Source organism: Ixodes scapularis, unplaced genomic scaffold, assembly GCF_016920785.2.
Source record: "Ixodes scapularis isolate PalLabHiFi unplaced genomic scaffold, ASM1692078v2 PGA_scaffold4__175_contigs__length_147842914, whole genome shotgun sequence".
Taxonomy (NCBI): Eukaryota; Metazoa; Arthropoda; class Arachnida; order Ixodida; family Ixodidae; genus Ixodes; species Ixodes scapularis.
The window spans coordinates 74,017,723-74,038,260 of record NW_024609879.1 but is presented as its reverse complement, the minus strand read 5'-3'; the positions used below and the strand labels follow the sequence as shown (position 1 = coordinate 74,038,260).

Below are 20,538 nucleotides of genomic sequence, written 5' to 3'. Positions count from 1 at the left end.
TATTATCTTGACAGCCTTTGACGGTCAAAATTGGTTCCCATTTAGTTACGCCGCCCAAACTAAATTTTCACTTGGTTTCGCTATGCCACCTCTTTTTGGTATAATAAGTGTTGTGTCAAGTTGCAGTCATGTCAAAGTACCTGTGTGCCGAAAATCAGCACCTCGCGCAACGGCAACAGGTTATTACACAACAGCTGACCGCAAAAGCCTTTGACGGCCAAACCGTGTGTTGGCCGACAACTTTGTTTTCTTGACTTTAAAACCACCTTTCGTAAAGTTGTTTCAATTGGGAGCACAGTCCACTAGTCCCTTCCTACCTGTAAAGTCTCCACCTCCCACGACAAGTGGTATTCTCTTGACAGCCCTTTCATTGTCAAAACCGGTTACCATTGAATTACGCCGCCCAAACCAAATTTCCACCTGGTTTCCCTATGCCATTTCTTTTTGGTATAATAAGTGCTGTATCATGTTACAGTCAAGTCCAAGTACCTGTGTGCCCAAATCTGCACTTCGCACAGCCCGGCTATAACACAACATTTTGGGTCCAATATTGGATATCCCGTACAGCTTTATTTCTTTATTCGTAAGAAACATAACTTTCACACCTTCTGCGTCTTAATGAAGCTTGGCACACTTCGTGCACAAACTTAGTGAACATCTCACTCGCTTCCAAATATCATCGTTCCAGCAGTCCCGTTTACAGTGACGAGCGAAACAAATTTCCCACTCAGAGCAATTATGGTGTTGCTCTTCGGAAAATGGCTCCAACCCCTTTTTCGGCCGCAACTAGAGAAATTACCCCTAATGACGACTCAAACTCAATATACAAGAAGTGGAGAACAGCTAGATGCCCTTTCTAGGTCTGCCCCAGCACTCATGCAACGTCACCCTCAACGTATCGGCTCAAAGAGCAAAAGTTTCGTCGGTGCGCGCTTCCGCCGCCACAGCTTCGCATGCGAAAAGGCGCCGCAGGCTGTTGAGTGCGCCTCACTGTCGAACGCCAGCTCCTCCGCTAGCGGCGCTACGCGTGTTTTTCAAAGCGCCCCCTATAGTTCCCGCACGGAGCGTATAGATATAGCCAATCTAAAATGCACAATATAAAAAGGCTCCACACTTTTTATATTGTGGTCCTTGAGGTGAAATCGAGCCTGAAGGAAAGGGTCCACCATCTTTAAATGCCTTTCGGCCGCTTCGGAATGGCGGAATATAAACGTGGACATTAATGGGTTTGTTGGGCCCATATTGCTGGTGACGCTTTGATATACACAAAGAAGCAGCAAGGCATAACTCGTAAGGTCTGTGCCTAGCCCTTCCTAGCTGTATTTTGCAGGAAAATATCAGCGTCATGCATTGTATTAAAAGAAATAAAGTTGACAAGCACTCGAACGACTTGCAACTTGTCGTGGCCAAACGAAAGTGCCTAACCTATCGGCTGCTTTCCTTCTATGGTTATCTGTCATTCTCTTTGTCATTCTTTATCTCGGGGCCACCAATGTCGGTGCTTGCGATTCGCCGCACTCTGCTCTCAACTTTACCACCCCGCTAACTCTACTGCAGTTGGCTAGACATCAAAGTAGAGATGAGCATGGTGCATGTTACAGCTATTTCCCTTCTCTCCGCTAGTGAGAGAACAGTCTTGGCTGTCCTCTTATATGATCGGGAGATTTGGCTTTTTTAACACTGAGTGTGGTGGTGCTCTGTTTTGTGAGATGAGAGTAGTGGTACGAAAACATGACGAAAAATCGTCGCAAGGTGACTGTGGCAACATGAATTAAATATCACTACGTAATTGGAATAATTCATTATAAGGTGAAAGGCACATGCAGCCCAATGCTGCATGTGTCTTTCACCAGCCTTTACCAGTGCACCAGCCTGACGACACGAACTAGAGTGCTCACGGCTGCTACATACAACTAATCAGGGCGCATAGGTGGATTGCATGACCTCATTGTATGGTCGCATAATCGCATCAGGCAATGTAATGTCACAAACTCCCGTGTTTGCACAACACCTGTGGACTGTGCCTTTTTCGGCGTGTCGAGGTGGCTCCTACATATAAACAAATGCAGATTGTTGGAGAGCATATCACCAACGTGACGAAACTGTTGTACGCCCACCTACGAGTCTGTCCCCTTCGGCACCAGAATAAATTTAAGTGTTCCTCATTCCTCTCTATGCGGAGTGCAAGTTCGTTTGCTTCTTTTGCAGGGGGTTTTGGTGACGTCAGAACGCCGAGCTCTGATTGGCTTTGAGGAGCAGACAAACTTGCGCTTCGCATAAAGTCAGGAGACATACTCTGCTCGGCATGCCTCCCGAGCTCAGGAAAGCTCGTGAATCGGGTTTTGAGTTTTTTATATGTACCGATAAACCCTATGAGCGAACCTGAGAGGTGGGGAGGTTTGCTTCTCCATCAAAATGGAGATCCCAGAGGTGGGGGGTTCGCTTCTCCATCAAAATGGAGATCCAAATTGGGGAAAACGAAAAGCGCAGAATTAGAGCTGTCTCTGAATAAGAAACACCCAAAGTTGATCTGAAGAAACTATCTGCAGCTTTATTTTTTGTTCACCCGCAGCACGGCCCTCAGTGAACTGTCCACAAGGCTGTGTTTACTTCGGAACGTCACGCCTTGCTTTGTTTCTTTCTTTTATCTGTATGGGAATGTTTTTTAAATATTCAGGTGGAATGTATCTTCCCTTGGGGTTGGGGAAACCCCATGCCTGTGTCCTATTTACTTCAAAACAATCCCCGTTAAATTACTTTTTTTTTTTTGTGTTAGACATCGAAAATGAATGCTAAGGCACACAAAATCTTGAGGAAAAAATAAATCCCTGAAACAGACGATTCCACTCGTAAATAAACACTCGGCAGAGCTCAAGACACGGTGCACATTACGGGTCTCCCGTAGGATTAAGGTACATTTTGTAGATGCATACTATTATTTCAAAGTTGTGGCACAATTGTTTGTTGTGACTAATGTCTGTGGCCTTGCTTCCAACCTGACCCGCAGCAATGTTTTTCTTGCGTCGCCCTCGATAGAGCCGGAAGAGATGCTGCCTGCTCCGACGGATGAAAGCATGTACTGTGACGACTTCGGTAGAGCGTCCATCGCCCCGCTGCACTGGGAGGGACCTGTCAACGACTCTGTGTCCGTCAAAGAAGGTGAGCGTTAAAGACACCACTAGCCCATAGACCGGGGGTGGCCTAAGTGCAGCTCTTCACGAGTTCAGGTGCGTCTCTCAGCCCCTAAGTAAGCACATCCCTCCCCTCCCCCTGCAACATCGGAAGAAACAAGTCATAGGATAAAAGACTGCTTGCATTTTGGGCAGCCTTGTGCCATTGTACATACTGGCGTGAGGCACTTTGATCAACAAAAAAGGCGGTAAAATCAAAATCTCGACAAAAAAAAAAAGGCCGCATCTCCACGTGGTGAATGATGTTGATTGGGGTGAAGCTCTGGTGGTGCTGATGATACTGATTTTATTGTTCATAGGTAGTGCTGATGGTGCTGATTTTTTTTTATTGCTCATATGTAGTGCTGAGTTCCGGGTTGCGTTTCGACGTCATTATTACTGCTTTATAGTCGGTGAAATGCAGAGCCAGTGGTTCTTCTAGGGGATCAGCTTGGATCCGCTAGAAGCCGTGGGAACGTATCTCCACCGTTTAAGTCAACGGTCCATGTAAAAAAGAAAATGTGTGGTATGGATCGTGGTTATATACGCAGTTGAGCATTTGACCTCAGCGCCCTCTCGTCTATAAACGTTGAGCGAATGCATGCAAAGTTTAACGCGATTATATATGCATTTGACCGCAGCGCCCTCTCCTGTATAGATGTTGAGCGCTACATGCAACGTTGGAGTGTAGCGTAGGGGTTAAGACGTCTGCCTCGTAAGCAAGCGGTCCTGAGTTCAAACCTTCGTGCGGGCGTACATTCTTTTTTTTAAAAGTGGGCCGATCCCGGAGGAAGTGCAGTCGGTGTGAGCACGGACGCCGGATGGATGGACAAGGCTAGACCCTAAGAAGCCACGCCCCCTTTTTTCACTGTAGCTCTTAAAATAGTTATTTTTGGTAGCTCTGCATTGGTCTGTTTGGCCACCCCTGCAATGGACTCATTTTGGTGTACGTTCAAAGTAGACGGCCAAATAATGGCGTCATCGGATAATCGGCGTAGCAGCTAGCGTACCCCTGGCTCGCCGTAAGGGAGAGGGGAAAATCGCTTGTGTATGAATTTTGAGTGATGGGTTCTAAAGAGATATCCCTGTACCTTTAGTGAGGGCTGTCATGTGCTGTAGGTGGTGCACATTTTTGGAAAGGGATCTGTTCTGTTTAAGCTAGGTTGTACACCTTCTCAGAGCAATGTAGCAAAAATTGAAGCAAGTTGTTTTGGGGGAAGGGGAGAAGGGGGGGGGGGGGGGGGGGGGGGGCAGAGGCATAATTAGGATTGGATTATATACTTTATAGCTTGCTTGTTTTATTGGGGCATTATCAGATTGGCACCAGGTTTGTTTTGCAGCATCATACTGGGCGTCTATGATAACATTAGATCTTTTTTTGTCGACGCATTTTTTACGAGGTAACTACAGATGACCCCGCAGCCCTGGCTTCCCTTTGGATGTACACCCAAAAGAAAGTTTTTATAAAAAATAAGCAAAACAAAATTGGGATACTTTAATAAAAAGAACTGATTGAGAAAAAATTATATTGTGACCATTGAGGCTCACTGTATTCAATATTCAATATATTCAAAGCCATTAGAAAATATATTTTGTGTTTGAACTGTCTGTGTCAAGAAGTACTTTCAAATTCACACCAGTGATAACCATGAACAATTCCTAGCCTGCCACTGCAGCAAAAGCTGTTGTGGCGGTGTAGACTAGACAAGGAATTATGGAAGGCACACATTTCTTTTAAAATTTCACAAAGACCGGAAATTTGTTCTCGTGCATTTTGGTATAAAGTTGCTCATTAGTTTGCAGTTCATACACACCAATATTTGTAGAGTAGCGGTGTGTCAATATCACACGTTTGACTGTGAATTAAATATAAATACTAAAATTTGACTTAATCGAATTAGGATATTTGACATGTACTTTTCGTTCAGTTCTGCTATAAATGTAAGGGTTGAAAATGTGCCAGTTCAATGTTTGGGTGAAGTTCTGCTGGCTGTCATTTTGCTTCTGAGGAGGAAACAGCTGTGTAGCACCACCCTTTAGCTTCATTGAACCTAGCGGTGGCAAAAATTGCTCGTGTAACTAGCATCTTCTCGCTGCCACTCTCATCCTTGCAGTTTTACTGCAGAGGGATGCCACTGTGCCTGGAGAGACCTGGCCTAGCATGGCAGGACAGCAAGGTTAAGAGGAGGAAGACGTGAATTATAAAAGCTAGATCAAGGTTCAGACGATCCCAATTCCATTTCGGCATTCTACGGAAAATGAATGGCAGATGTGCTTCTCCTTAAACAGAGCCGGACGATTCGGCATATCTTCGTATCCACGAGGGCTCGTGCTCTGGAACCTTCGACCGCACATCATCAGTGCCACCACACCCGGGGGGCCTCTGGGAGGACGGTCGTCTGCACGTGATTGAAGGCAAGCTTCTGCACTATTCATCTTTGTTGAAACGATTCTTCTGGCAGGGATAGGTGGCAGGCTTCGGATATCTTAGGGCAGAGTGAAATATACTAATACCAGCAGGACAGCTACCGTAGTTACTCGCACAATGAACACACTCAAGTAATGAACGCACCCCCCCCCCCCCCCCCCCCCCCCCCCCCCCCAGGTCGGCTCTCAAAATTTCGACTTTTTTTTTCACTCGCGTAATAAATGCACCCCGAACTCGGACGTCAAAATTTTGACCGCCTCCCCCCACGCGCGCGAAATGAACGCACTTTTCTATCCTGGTGCAGCGAGGTCGCGAATGATGGGCAGCGTGGGCGAACAAAACGCCTTTCAAAAGGCGTTAAAAAAATTCGCAAAGATCCAACGGAAGCAAAAAAAAAACATAAAAAAGAGCTTCTTTTTTTTTTTTTTTTTTTTTTTTGCACAGCGCAGTCTGGAGTTTGGGTTCACGCGTCGCCGCGCGCAAGGAGGTAAAAGAAAGAGAAGCGCTCTAAGCGAACGAAGCAGCTTGCGAAAAACGAAAAAAAAAACCAACACGGAACTAAGAAAAAAAAAAAAAAAAAAGAGCTTTTTTTTTTCTTTTTTTGCACAGCGCAGTTTTGGTTACGGGGTCGCGCGCCGCGCGCAAGGAGAAAGAGGAGCGGAGAAGCCCTCTGAGCAAATAAAACAGCTTGCGAAATGCGGCAAAAAAAAAAAAAAAAAAAAAAAAAGAGCTACCGAATTGAGAAAAAAATGAAAACAAAAAGAGCTTTTTTTTTTCTTCTTTTTTTTTTTTTTTTTGCACAGCGCAGTTTGGTTACGGTGGGTCGTGCGTCGCGCTCTGCGCGCAAGGAGATAAGAAAGATAAGCGGAGAGCCCTCGCCTAAGCAAATAAAACAGCTTGCAAAAGGCAACAAAAAAAAAAAAAAAAAGCCGAGGCTGCGTTTAGGCGCGGGGACGTAGCCAAGTCGGGAGGAGATAAGGCTCCATCCACGCAAAAGGTCACGTGACTTATAAAATAGTGATATAATTCGTTTCTATGTACATACTATGCGTTCTTATAAGTAAACATAGCATATAGAAATAAAGAGGTTACATTTTATTGTTGTTTTAAAGTTAATATATCACGTGACCTTACAAATTCTTAGACAATTTATCAATGTTTCACTGTTTTCTAACACTAATAGGAAATATCATGTGTCAAAAAATAGTATCAATAGATATCTTTATAGGTGGTATTCACTGAGCCTGCAGGTTCGATTTTGCCAGGGAGCGCCACCGTCGATCCGCCATCTTCGAGGTCTCGGTTTGGCTGGCTTGGGTATACGCTACGCGGTCGTCCGCTGCTAGTGTGTGCTAATTTCATATCGTTGAAGCTTCGTAGAACAGAAGAGAGAAGAAAAGTTGGTCTCGGGGGCGGGCCGTTTTCTTTGTTGCCGCCGAGTATCGTGTGTAAAGGCTGAACCGCATGTAAGAAATTTGACGAGCGACGGGACGGGACGAGACGAGCGACAGCGACGAGACAAGCGACGACGACCCGCTTCGCTGTCGCTCGGTCACTCGCGCGACGGGAGCAAGCGACCAAGGCGATGAGCGACCCTTTCTAGAAATCCAAAAACCGAGCGACGCGACGACCGACCGCGAGAAATCTCCGTCGCTCGTCGCCGACTCCCGTCGCTGTCGCCCTCGCTCGCTAAATCGCTTACATGCGGTTCACCCTTCTCTGTCACTCGTCGCGTAGCTCGGTTTTGGGATTTCTAGAAAACTTAGCGCTCATCGCCTTGGTCTGCTCCCGTCGCTTTCATGCGGTTTGCCTCGTCGCGCGAGTGACCCAGCGGCAGCGAAGCGGGTCGCCGTCGCTTGTCTTCCCGCTCGCCAAATCGCTAACATGCGGTTTTTAAATCGCTTGGGCTAATGAAAAATGCGCCGCATTTTTCATAAGCTGCGCACTCTGTGAGCCGCACAGGAACGAACACCGAAGGCACGACGTATGTACGACACAGCGGCGATGGAGCAACACGGTTACACGGCCGTAGTACAGAAAATCCGCTAGAGAAAAACAATAAAGAAACTAGCAAAACAAAACAAAGTAATCACACCGTGCTACAAAAGCACCAAAGTAGAAAAATTAGTTCTTGCAAGAGCTACCGCCGTCGGCACGGCGGGCAACACGGAGCGCTTCATGGAGCCGAGGGAGCACCGCGGCCGCGGTAAACGAGTCCGATAGCGACAAAAACGAACTAAAACACACAAAAAATACTCCCACGGCGCTTCAAAAGCACCAAAGTATAAGAATAACCCCTAGTTTCGATCAAAAAGACCCTTTAAAGTTGTAAAATACTGCTAAACCACGCTCAAAAGGTCCGGCCAGATGGCATTCGCGATAGCAAGAGACCTCGAAGATGGCGACCGTGGTGGGCGATGCCAGCGAACCTAGCGAGTGACGTCAAGTGAATGTCACCTATATGTATGTTGTCCAGGAGTCACACACACGTGTGGGCAGCGTGCGTACCATCCGTGCTTGTGGGCGTGCAGCCATGTGGTGCGGGTTTGGTTGGCTTGGCGCAGGTGCGGCCTCCGGGGCCTTCGCCCATATGTGCATCGCTGCTGAGGCCAGGCGGCGAGCCAACCACAACCACATACACATAGTTAAGCCAACCACGTACACGGCTTCGCCGTGTATGTGGTTGGCTTAATAGACCCTTTCCGAAATTCAGTCTGGCCACCTCAATAGCTATCATCACCGTCATCTTGACGGTGCTCAAAAGTGCAGCTGGCCACATTATACGAGGGAGACGCTGCCAACGCCGCCATGAGCATGTACGGCATCGCGAGTACGAGCTCTGCTGCTGCTGGCAGTCTAACAGTCTCGTGGACCAGACGTTTGTCGCCCATTTCAGACTTTCAGCCCGGTCGAGGACTGCGCCTGTGGCAGCATTAACGCAGTCGTCGATGTTACAATCGTTCACTACGCTGTCTTCAGTTGCGACTGCGTGGCACATGAAGTCAGCGGTGAAGTCTTCCATAGCGTTGACAGTGACGATTTCGCCGCTTGCATTCTTCTGGCTCGACGCCCCAGGTGCCGCGTGTCCACCGGTCAGATCGGCGAATGCGTAGCTTGCCTCTTCACTAGCGGGTTCGCTCACCGCGTCTTGGCTGCTCGGATCGGCGATTGCGTCATTCGTCACTCCGGCATCAGCGGCGGAAAACTTCGGCGTTGGCGGCGGCGCCTGTCGTACTCGTGGTTTCTTTCTGGGCGGCCTTTTCGCGACGTTGAAAGTGTTGATGCTCGGCACTGCTTCCTGTCTGAGGTAGCGACGTTTACTAGCGACGTTCGGAATGTAGTCACCCTGTCGAAAGTGTCCTGAGCAAATCTTAGTATACTTCGTAATGGAGAAGTGCTTGCCTTCGTCACGTTTTATTGCAACAACCCATTTTTTTTCGGAGAGCGGGGTCGGATGGGATGGCGAACAAACATACCTTAAAAGAAAAAGTATACAAATTCGCGAGAGGTCACACGAAATGCCCGAATGTTAACGTTATCTCGATACCCCAAGCCCACCAATATCGCTTCTGTTTACAAAAAGAAAAGGGTGCAGGTGCATGCTCCCTTCCGTCACGCTAGCGCTTGAGAAGCAGCACGAGACGGCTTATATCATTCCATGCTACTAATCTGGCGGGATCTCTTCCGTTTCGATTGCCACAGCAATCGCGTGCGTGCACCGCCCAACCGCGAGCCAGAGGCATCCTTGAGACCTTTTTGCTTACACAGCGGCACACAGCAATGAAAAGGCATCGCAGAAGCAGCGTGTGGCGAAGTATCAGCCGCGCAACACCTTCTGTAACCGCAGTGGTGGCAGTGGTGTCGGTGGTGTAGTGCACGTTGAACAAGCGCCGATGCGACCATACATGCTTATGGCGGACGCACGCCGCGTCACGCCCACCTCCGAAGCTTTGCAATCGTTCCGGTAGATGGCGCTGAATTTGTAAAAGGGTCTATTGGTTTGAGGCATTGTAGTGTGAGCTTGTGTGCATCGAAGGGGACAAGTGCGAGCCCACTGCTTCGTATGTTCTTGACTTGCGCGCACGCTCGCAATCTCACAAAGATTGTGAGAGAAGGGAAAGCATGCAATAGTCCAAGTAATAACAAACCTACTGAGAGCATTCAATCGAGAAAACTGGGTAAAAGATTACAGAAACAGTTTATTCAATCACAAATAAAACAGTAGCCGATGCACAGATGCCACTCGTCCACGAGATCACCGAGGAACACGAAGCCCTTCTTGCAGCAGAACTCCTGCGGGAGCCAGTTCACTTCTCTGTGCTGATCATTCAACACCTGGATCACTGCACTCAGCCTACGCTGACACTCCAACGAAGAGAACCTGTTCTCCCGCTTCGGAAGAAAAGGCGATCTGCGTCGTCAGATTGCTTTCCAAGATCTGAGCGGCCAGCCGACGGTACTTGTCAACGTATGTGCAGGCACAAATGCTGGTGTTGTTTGTGCCAAAATCGAGCAGGGCGTCAGAAAGCCTCGATCCTAATGGCACTAAACACCCGCACTTCGACAACCACCCGGTTATTCCATGGGAAATACTGGGACAAGTATTTCATCATTGAATCCCCGGCAACCAAAAAACTAAAGGCATATCAGAAGCGCAACCGCGCTAATGCAGAAAGGGCCCAACTCCTTGACCAAACAAAACAAGAAAATAAAAAAAAAAAAGAAACGCCTCAGAGAAACTCAAACCCGCTTGCAGGAGACCAGGCAGGAGGAGCAGTCCGCGCATGGCAGGAACGCAAGGAGCTATGGCCACCGAGCACATGGCAAAACAATAGGAGGCAAGACTGTAGGTTGGTTGCTGCGTGCACTGTGGCTGCGTGAACGGAAGGAGAACTGCCTCTGTCCACGCAAGAAAGGACGTAGGCGCCGGAAGTGACATAGTGCGTGGATGGAGCCTTATCTCCTCCCGACGTGGCAACATCCCTGCGCGTGGATGTAGACACTCCCCCCCCCAAAAAAAAAGAGGAGTTTTTTTTTCTTTTTTTTTTTACAGCTTCGTTTGGTTACGGGGTCGCGCGCCGCGCGCAAAGAGATAAGAAGTTACGTCAATTTTTCAGGATAGAAGGTCCGTTCATTATGCGAGTAAATACGGAGGCAAAAATTTTACTTCGCGTAATGAACGTAATGAACGCCCCCCCCCAACTTTGCATCGGTTTTCCGGAAAAAAAAGTGTGTTCATTCTGCGAGTAAATACGGTATTCTTGTTGGCTGGTAGAGACTTGCATTTCGTTGAACCACTAATGCTTCAGGAGCAGTATTTCTTTCAACCAATAACATATTTCTGCAGTCTATGCTCCTAAGTACTATATCTCACGGTGCATAAGACGCATCTTTTTTTTTTTCCAAAATTGTCTTCCGTGCATATTATGCAGGAACAAAAAATGTATGCATTTTTCCCCCTTAAGTACGGACCCTAACTGCGCAAAGTTTCCACGGGAGTTATGTTTCTGGTTCAATTCACTGGAGGGAGTATTGAGACTGGCTGCCGTTTGCGCATATATTGCCATCCAATACACATTTGCAAACTTATCGACGCAATTTCACTGCACAGACCGTGCAGATATTAAAGTGTCACTTATCCACAATTTTTCTGGTGAAAAAGGCCAATTACAGGGGGTGTGACTTACAGACTGGAAAATATGGTACTCACTTTGCTTTACCTTTTGTGTACTTCAAAGCGTTCCTCTCTTTCGAAGAAAGGTCACCGGGCCGAAGGGTTATCCCAACTTTTTCCCAAAGGCCGTTTTGTGTCTACAGTCACTCTAAGAATGAGAATGGCAGGGCCTGTTTTTCGAACGCCCAGCCTCCAGCGCACGCTTTGTGCCTTCCTCTGCGCTTTGGCTGCGAGCGGGGGCTGGAGGTGCAGGAGACGTAAAATTGCCGTCGAAGGTAGGATGCTTGCGCTGAAGGCGGGGCAACTGAAGCGCTCCTCCTCTTTTTGTCGGTGATTATAGCCTCCCACACAATCAGGCTTTACTTCTACTATGCCAGCATATTTTGTCCGCTTATTCTGCTTAACCTTGCGACCAACCAGCAAGTGGCTTCCTTTGTTCGGGAAGCTTGCCAGCGCAAACAGAGATAGACGCAAAAAAGGGGACACAGACAAGTACTTACAAGTTTTTTGAAAACTATGCACTAACTAGCCCCACAATGCGTCTTTTTATTGTCTTTCTTTACGCTGGGATGCCGGCATCATTCGTGGGCTGTTTTTTCTGACAGTGCCGGATGCAATACTGCCCACTTCAACTGATGGAGGCTCTCGTTACGGGGACCGTGGCAGACCGTCGCCTTCTCAGCTGGACTTGAAGAAACACTGGAACAACTGCATTGTGAAGGAAGGCAAGTTTGATGGCATCCATGGTCCCCGGCTTATACGAAACTCCGAGTTGCGTGGTTGCATAGCACTCTCGTTATCATCATGAGCACAGACGACGAGAGAATCGCTGTGCTTTGGGTCTAGACAGACACGTCTCTATAGTATATGACGGGCTATAAATACGTTCTGAGCACAATACAGAAGTCATAGTTACACAGTTCCATTAACATGGGTTCCCCTCTGTGTAGACAAATGTTTTGCATATGAATTGGGTAAAGACGTGCATTTTTGTCTCGTCATCATGGACAACTCACATTAGGAATGATTTTTGGGGAAATGGAGGTGTCCATATTATTTGAGACATGACTTTAGGAAATCAAACACTCCGTAAAATCTTGAGCAAGCGCCCACTCAAAATTTGAAGATAATCATGTGAAACTGGGGGATGGGCGCTCCTTTTGTCACCAATACCGTATTTACTCAGGTGAAAGCCGCACTATTTATGAATGCGTCCCATGCGTCTACTTTCCCACAGAATACATATACAGCCAATCATTGCATTGCGCATAAATAACATAGCGAATAACCAGACCGAGAATATGATTGTCTATACAAATGCAATCTTCACAGACGGTATCTTCGCACGAAGACTTTATCTCTGTCCTGTAAACAGCTGGAATCATGCTGTCGATCGCAGTGATTGGCAATCTGCGTGCTCCGCGGAAGAGCAAACCCTCAGGTTTTCTTCATAAACAGTGCGGCTATTACTCGAGTAAATACGGTATGTAAGGACATGTCCTTTGTGTATTTTCCTAATGTTACAAAATTGAGGGGTGGGCACTTAGTGTGGAACAAGCGGATACTCGGTATAAGTATGGTTATTTTATCAACCCAGCCCCCCAAGAACTTTATACATCTCTTGATAAATTCTGTGGTTTCTGAGTAGAAAAAGGTTTTGTCACACCCCTGAGAAACTCTGCTGAACCGTTTCTTTAGCTCATCATCGTCGTGAAACCAATGTCCTCGTAGGTCCTTCTTCGAATGATGGAGCGTTGAAGAGTCACGGAGCATTAATTTGGGTCTGAAAAATGGGGAGAGTGATTGGCAGTTTTTGAAGCCCTCAATAACTATTTCCTGTTCCGTCAGCTGAGGAAGTCCTTATAAGGGCACAAATTTCACAATGGGGATGAGCTGAAAGAAGCAACTGAATATTGTTTTCCGGAGTGCGACAAAACCACCTTCTTTTAATGATTCAGGGAACTTGCCGAGAGTCTCACAAAAAGACTCTATAAACAATCCTTGTTGTATACACTTCAACTTTCTAGTGTTAATCCTGTTTCTAGAAGCTTGCAAAATGCGCTAATAAGAAGGAGAAAAAACTTGTCCCCTTTCAATCTCCGCAAGGGTTCTTTTTGTACAAGAAACAAAAATTCAAGCTAGCTGGTGCAGGTTATTCAAGGGCCCTTTCTGTCCGTTCGAGACCTCTTTGTGTTTTGTCGTCCATTAGAAAGCCCCACTCTTGGTACATTTGACACATTTATTCTTTGTGAGCGTACTCCTCTGCTTTACCTATTCCATTCGTGGCAATCTTATTTTGCCCTGTTCTCGACAGTGTACACCACCAAGGCCGTTTGGGTTGGGGACGTGCGGTCCACCACTCGTGGCTAGGCACAGCTGTCGTGAAAGGTGGTTTCCCACATGTCTTCAAAGAGGAGAGCTTAAGCTCGTTTGAGACGGAGCAATTTTCCCAGCAATTTCGGTGTTGCTGGCAAGTTGTCCCCTAGTCTTCTCTAGATCCTCACGCTGCTGCACAAATTGCTGGGATCGAGTCCGGCTCGAAACGGGCGAGCAACTCCAACACCTCGGAGACGTTTGAAGTGGCAGTAGCCAATCAGGGATGCAATATTTTGCTTTGACACCACTGCAGGGTTGTCCCCATAAACTTTTAAAATGAGGACATGTGACAAATTCCAGGGTGTTGGGAGGAGGAGGAGGAAATGGATTGCTTCAACTTTGCTGTTCTCGGCCTTTTTTCTGCCGCACAGCAGTGATTTTGTTTGCAGGGATTATGCAGCTCCGTTGCTTAGTGCCACACAAGTCTGCCAAGCATGGCAATCTGGGCCGATGCAGATACAAAAATGTTGAAGGAAGCAAAAGCAAAAATGCACTTCTAAAATAGGATATGCGTCTTATTCAACTGCCTCTTAAAATTAAATGATTAATTTTTTGTTTTAATATCTACATCTTTTTTTTACACAAAATCGTTTACACATGTCTTAATTCTTGCTATTTGTGATGACATATATTACAGCGGAGCTGTTAAAAGGGCCCTGCAATCATATTTAAGCGTCTACCTTTTTTGCGGTTTCCACGTCTCTTGGGGTTCAGGCAAGCCAGCAGGCACGGAGAGAGTACCTAAATATCAGTGCGTCATATTTTAACCGAACGACGCGGAAACCTCCTCCACCGACGAGGGCGACCCGCGGTACCGAAAGCGCGCAAAATGTGACGTCTTTGGTCCTTGGCTTGCCACTGGTCAAAGCCGCTAAAAGCTTTTTTTTAGTCGAGATACAAAATGTAAGTGTCGCGAACCGTTTCAATTATGTATGAAAGTAGTTTTTGTTCACTACTTTAGATCAGAAAAGAAACAAATGCAGTTTAGAAAGTACGGAAACAAGAAATGACCCGTCGGCATACACGTCCCCAAGCGGCGGAAAAAATGGCGCATACTAGAAAGAACTAGTGGGATGAGGCTAGGACGAACGAGGAGCGTAGAAAGGTCCCGGATGTACGCGGCGGTGCTGCGGTCGAGAATCCGACCGGTTTCGAGCGTTCCCAAGGCCTTCGGCGCGGGCCCTGCTGACGATTTGGCCATTTGTCGGTGCGTCAGCGCGAAGTGGCTCCCGTTCTGAACTGACCTTTACCCCGTGTTTGCTGTCGTTTGTGTCCAATGAAGTGTTACGCCGAATTAGTGTTTAGTCACGCTGCAAATGCAATGCGAGCAGCCGTGGCCGCCCGCTTCATACAGGCTATCCAACACGTGCTTTAGTGGCGCCCTCTCGAGCCGTCGACACGGAGTGCGGCAGCCGTGACTGCTCGATGAGCTCACTACTCCTCCTCTAGTTCACGGCCACTCAAGCCAGGACCTACGACGTCATGAAGGAGGTTATTTTTTGCTTGTTTTTGTAATTCTAATTTGCCTATAACTTTTAAAATAAAGCGAAATTTGAGAAAAGTGATTTTTTATTAAGTTACTACGTTCAGTACGCTCAGGTTCAATGCAAATTAAAAACCAGTCAAAAAGTCATTGCAGGGCCCCTTTAAGGGCCAGTTCCCCCAGGATTGTGTCCTCCGCAAAGAAATGAAGACACCGAACTCTGGACACCTACAGCCATCTATAAGCGACGGCGGCAAGCCACGTAACTGGTTCCCACCGTCACTTATAGATGGCGGCAGCCTCTCCACTCTGGCTTGCCAACTTGCGGCCGGCCTTTAATTACTTCTCATTATACAGCTCCGCTGGTCTTCCTTCTCCTCCAGAGTGTAAGGGTGAAAGTTTTTATTTTAAAAGTAAAAACTAAGAGAACCACTGTTCAGACGAACAGGTGTTCATCTGAACAGGGGTTTCTGAACCTCGGAGTCTATATCACTGTGAAATATTGGACCGAGATTAAAAGAACTTGCGTTGTCGCGGTGTTTTCGGGAACACTGTCGGTGAGGAACCGCGCCAGTCAACATGAGAAACCAGACTACTTTTTACTTGAGAGAAAGAACAAAAGAAAACATATAATAACAAACTGATAGTTACCAACAATCTGATGACCACGTTCATGCTGCCATTATAAAATACCTGAACACAACAGTTCTTTTTTCTATTTAATGCGATTGCTGTATGTGGGATCCCTCCACGGACTTTGGTAGCTACATACAACCCAAGAAAGACAGTGCGAGGGGAAAAGGGTGGAAACTAGGAAAACTGAAGTGGAGAGGAGCGACTTCCTTTCCACAACAACTTTTCTTGTGCTCACACTTTTTCCCTTCGCACTGTCTTTCTTAAGTCGAATCTGACTATAGTGTTGGAGTGTGTTTGTCGTGCCGCAGCAAGGCCACGGGAGAGGGTCAGCAGCAGAGTGCAGGTACAGCTGTTGAATTGACGTCTTAGCCTGTGGAGCCAACGGCAATATGCAGAGTGGAGGGGAGAATACAGAAAGGGAAGTGTTGGCACACTGCTTTTCCTCGCCACAAGTGCACATTAGTGCTGTTGCACCTATATCGCGTTTGATAGAGTGTGTAAGCCCGGTGATTTTTTGCGGAAGTCATAAGGTGCTTTCTTGTGCGGCCTCTTCGACAGAGCAAGTTGACTTGGCTGCTCCTCCGGCTATTGAACGCTTGTGCCCTGAAGAACCCGTCCGCGAGGACTCGCTGCAACCGTACAAGGAGGAGCCTGGGGACGACAGCTGTGTACCAATCCAGTCAGGCAAGCTTTGCTGCCCATGCAGTTATCGTTTTGGCAGTTTGTGCAGGAGCCTCTCTGCTCGACAAAGCCTCGCTGGAAAGATCATGATCTAAACCTCGAGACACTGCGTTCCACTCGATAGGCAGTTTCTGCATCTTGTTTTTTATTTCAGTGCTCCATGTCGAAGTTTAGATTCTGACGTTTCCCAACCGGCTCGACTGCGTACCATAAAATCCCGAATGAATGACCTCCCCCAATAGATCGCCCGTCCTGTTTTTCTGGCCAAATATTTATTGGTTAAAAATTCCTAAACTTTGCCCACCACTGGTTCTCGTCGCAATGCGATGTCCGACAGGAATCGCACAAATCGTGTGATCTACAGTATCAATACGTGTGGCAAGCGAGTTTCTGGTGGCTCTCCACACGTTTATAGTGCCATAAAATTCGAGCTAGCCATATCCTTGATCTGCGCGCAATGTCGGTTCCCGTGACGTGCGGGTTCTCTGCAAGTTTCCGCGTGTTTATCGCACCGTGGAACACAAATCTGCTGCGTGCCCGATCTTGCATTATCAGTTCTTGCTATATGTGAACTCATAGCAAGTTCCCATGCATTTTTTTTTACAATGAGTTTGACACGTGCGCAGTCTGCGTGTGTGATATTGGTTCCCATGATACACGAGTTTGCAGCGAGTTTCCACATGTTCATCGCGTTGTGAAACGCGAATCTGCCGTGTCAGTGATCTGCGGCATCAGTTCCCGTGTCATGTACAGTCGAGCCTGGTTATATCACCCTTGGGAATTTCGAATTCTTGTTTATACCAAACAGTCAAAATATCCCCTTGAAAATCACAGGTAATACTATAGGAGCATTGTCTTTTTGTATCAAACTCCCATGGTGTTCAGTATAGCTAACGAAGCCCGGCCTTGAGCACATCGCTTCTGCAGTGCTGGCAGACCGCCAAGCCAGTGTGCATGCGGTAAGGTACACAGCGAAAGAGCAGTTGTGCAAAAAAAACAAAAAACAATAAACTATGAAAAAAAACAAAAGTGTAGGATCCCAAAAGCAAGGGGAAGAGCACGCGCCCACACGTATGGAGAGCAGGGAGTGCTTGCTGTTGGAACGATAGCCTGCACCTTTGCCCGGAACACAGCTGATGCTGCGGGACTCCCTAGCCCCAAAATAAAATGAGCAAAAAAAGAAGTCTTCGGCAAGTCCAGTGTGTGACAACAACGGTGGTGCAATCGCACTTTGAACACCTTATCTTTGTTTACCCTTTTCTTTTGCCGTTATTGCTTTGCCCCTTGTTTTTTCTTTTTGTTTTGCCTTTCTTTTTTTGCTGCCTGAATTTAATGAGCTTTCGTTTTTTTTTGCTTGCTTAACTTTTTTTTTATGCATCTGGTTTTCCTGTTTTTCTTTCATTTTTTTTAATTATTATTTTCCTGTTTGTTTGCTTATGCTGTGTGGAGGTCCTGGCCAGGTGCACGTGTAAGCGTGGCGGTGTTTGCGGTCTCCAGTAACTACGCTCTACTGTATTTAGCGGCTGTTCTATGCTCTATTTCGTAAGCTCCCGTTCGTCGCGACCTTAAATATTAGCAGAGACGCCAGGAAATTTCAGCTCGAACCTAATTTAACATATCTTTGTACATTGAATTATTGATATATCAAACTATTTTACAATCCCCTATGAATTCGATATATCCAGATTCGACTGTAGCTCTATTGGTAATGTGACCGTTTGTTATCCAAGCTTGTGTATGTTTTTGGTGGTCGTCTTATCTTTCCCAGCATTGACTGGCACACCGTCGATGTATCCGCAGACTGTCGTGACGCCCTACAAACATCTGCCTTTTTTAAACGTCAAGCAGTCATTCTTCCTTACTCAAGTAGTCCTACGCCCACTCACGAAAATGCCATTTTAGACTCGCGGTTAACTACCACGCCTGAAACTTTAAAAAGTGTTACATTTTTCGACAAAAGCGGGGATCGTAAGGCCTTTCTAACTGATTTTAGAGTTTATGTAAGTAATGTACCTTTAAAGTCAAAGGAAATTCACAAATGTTCCCGAGGCAAGTTGTTAGTATTAATGGTGCCTCGGAAAATTTTCTTGTTGATTTCCACAGCTCTTTTGGGTCTCAGGCATAAAAGGAAATTGGCAAATTATTTTTAAAAAGGTTTAAAGACATCCTTGCTACCTTTATTCCAAAAATGGCAATACCTAATGCACCAGAAAAACAGTAATTTACAAAATCATTGAAAAAAAATGCTGAACACTAAAAGACAACTCCTCAAAAGAGCCACGTCTAGAAATAGCGATTCATTAGGTCCGCTTCAGACAGGGCAACTTTTCCAGCAATTTTGAGGTTGCTGGCGGGTTGTTTCCTAGCTTTCCCTAGATCGACGCAAATTGCTGAGATCGGGTCTGGCTCGAACAAGCGAGCAACTCGGAGCAATTCGAAGACGGGTGAAGCGGCTGCAGCCAATCAGAGACGCAATATTTTCAGGTGACACCCCTGTGGTGGTGGTGATGACAGCTAAAGACTTAGTTCTGGTTTGGAATGGATCGTTTTCAGAAATAAACAGTTTCCAAAAAATTAGTTAGTATTCTCAACACCGTTCAAAGATATAAGAATGCGTTTTTAGTGCGTAGCTGGGCGTCTAAATAGTGAAAGAAGAATCAAATTTAATGATGATGATGGCAAGTCGGAGCAATATGGTTGCTGCGTGTGAACGCGGGCGGCCGGTGTTGCTGGTGTTGCGACGTCAAGTTGCTGGGTGAAATTGCTCCGTCTGAAGCGGGCCTTATGGTCTCAATATGATACCCAGGCAAAGCTGTGCAAAAGGAGAACCAGGGCTGCAAATAACTTTTTTAACATTAATCATAAAAACGTAATGCAAAACAGTCGGAAAAAAAATTTGGAAACTACTAAGCCGTCCTAAAGATAGTTATGAATTGTTTCCTAGACCCACAAGGCAATGCCTTGTGGGTCTAGGAAGTTCAATGAATACTTTGGAGATGTTTTCACTGACGAGTTTTATCCATTGTCCCAAAATAATTTTGCGCACAATCATTCCTTCTGGGCAAGCATTAAAACAGAACTTGCCCCACCGGTCTTCTCCTGGTGCCGACGGCATTAGTTCCAAGCTACTGAAGGTAACACAACCATATGCCAGGCTTCTACTAGCTCCACTTTATCGGCAATCACTAGACCAAACCATTAAACTATATTACTGGAAACATGCGATTGTCTCTTCAGTTCATAAATGTGGTAGTAAATCCTTGTTTAGCAATTATGGGCCTATCTCACTTACCGGTGTCCCATGCAAACTTTTTGAGCATGTTTTATACACTCATATAATCAACTTCCTAGTAGATGATAATTAATTTTTTTATCAACCAGGATGGCTTTAGTAAAAACCTGTGTTGTAAAACCCAGCTTTTTTAATTAATTGCGGATCTTCACAAAAATATACATTCACAAGTCCAAACTGGCACCATTTTCCTCAACTCTTCTAAAGCATTCGACCGCGTACCACACCAACGTTTATTAAAAAATATTAGGTTCACTAAGCATTGATGATCCCGTGATTAACTGGATCCAAGAATTCTTTGACTAACAGAACACAAGCCGTTGTCTTTCATAGTTACATTTCAACAGGTATAAATATGAAATCAGGAGTTCCTCAGGGATCAGTTTTGTTCCCCTTGTCGTTCCTTCTATACATTAACGATATTTCCACTAATCTTTCATCAACTGTCAGTCTTTTCGCTCATGATTGTGCGATTTATCGAACAGTTCAGGACCAAACCGACTGCCTCTCACTACAGTGAAACCCGTTTAGAACGAACCCACGTACAGCGAATTATTTTAAATATCGAACTCACGAAAAATTAAAGTAAAAATGCATGTAAAAAAGTATGTTTTATAACGAACAACATATTGGCTATATCGAACTCCCCCTCCCCCCCCCCCCCCCGGAAGGCTTCTAAAAAAGCGCAAACAATCGTCTTCTAACTTGTCCCTTCCCCCCAAAAAAAAAAAGTAGGAAAGAAAGAAAATTCTAAAAGCTCAAGTTGCAAAAAAAAATTGAGCGAAGAGAGGCGATTCA

At 46.2% G+C, this 20,538-nt stretch overlaps 1 protein-coding gene across 3 annotated transcripts in view; it reads left to right on the top strand.

Annotated features, from left to right (window-relative positions):
• LOC8024699 (zinc finger protein 84) overlaps positions 1-20,538 on the top strand; it is a 55,776-nt gene that overhangs the window by 9,195 nt on the left and 26,043 nt on the right. For all 3 annotated transcript variants that reach the window (XM_042293326.1, XM_042293327.1, XM_029974138.4), the window contains exons 4-7: positions 3,037-3,159; positions 5,460-5,585; positions 11,878-11,997; positions 16,326-16,451. In XM_042293326.1, the coding sequence (XP_042149260.1) occupies positions 3,037-3,159; positions 5,460-5,585; positions 11,878-11,997; positions 16,326-16,451 (495 nt within the window). The remainder of the gene's footprint in view (positions 1-3,036; positions 3,160-5,459; positions 5,586-11,877; positions 11,998-16,325; positions 16,452-20,538) is intronic.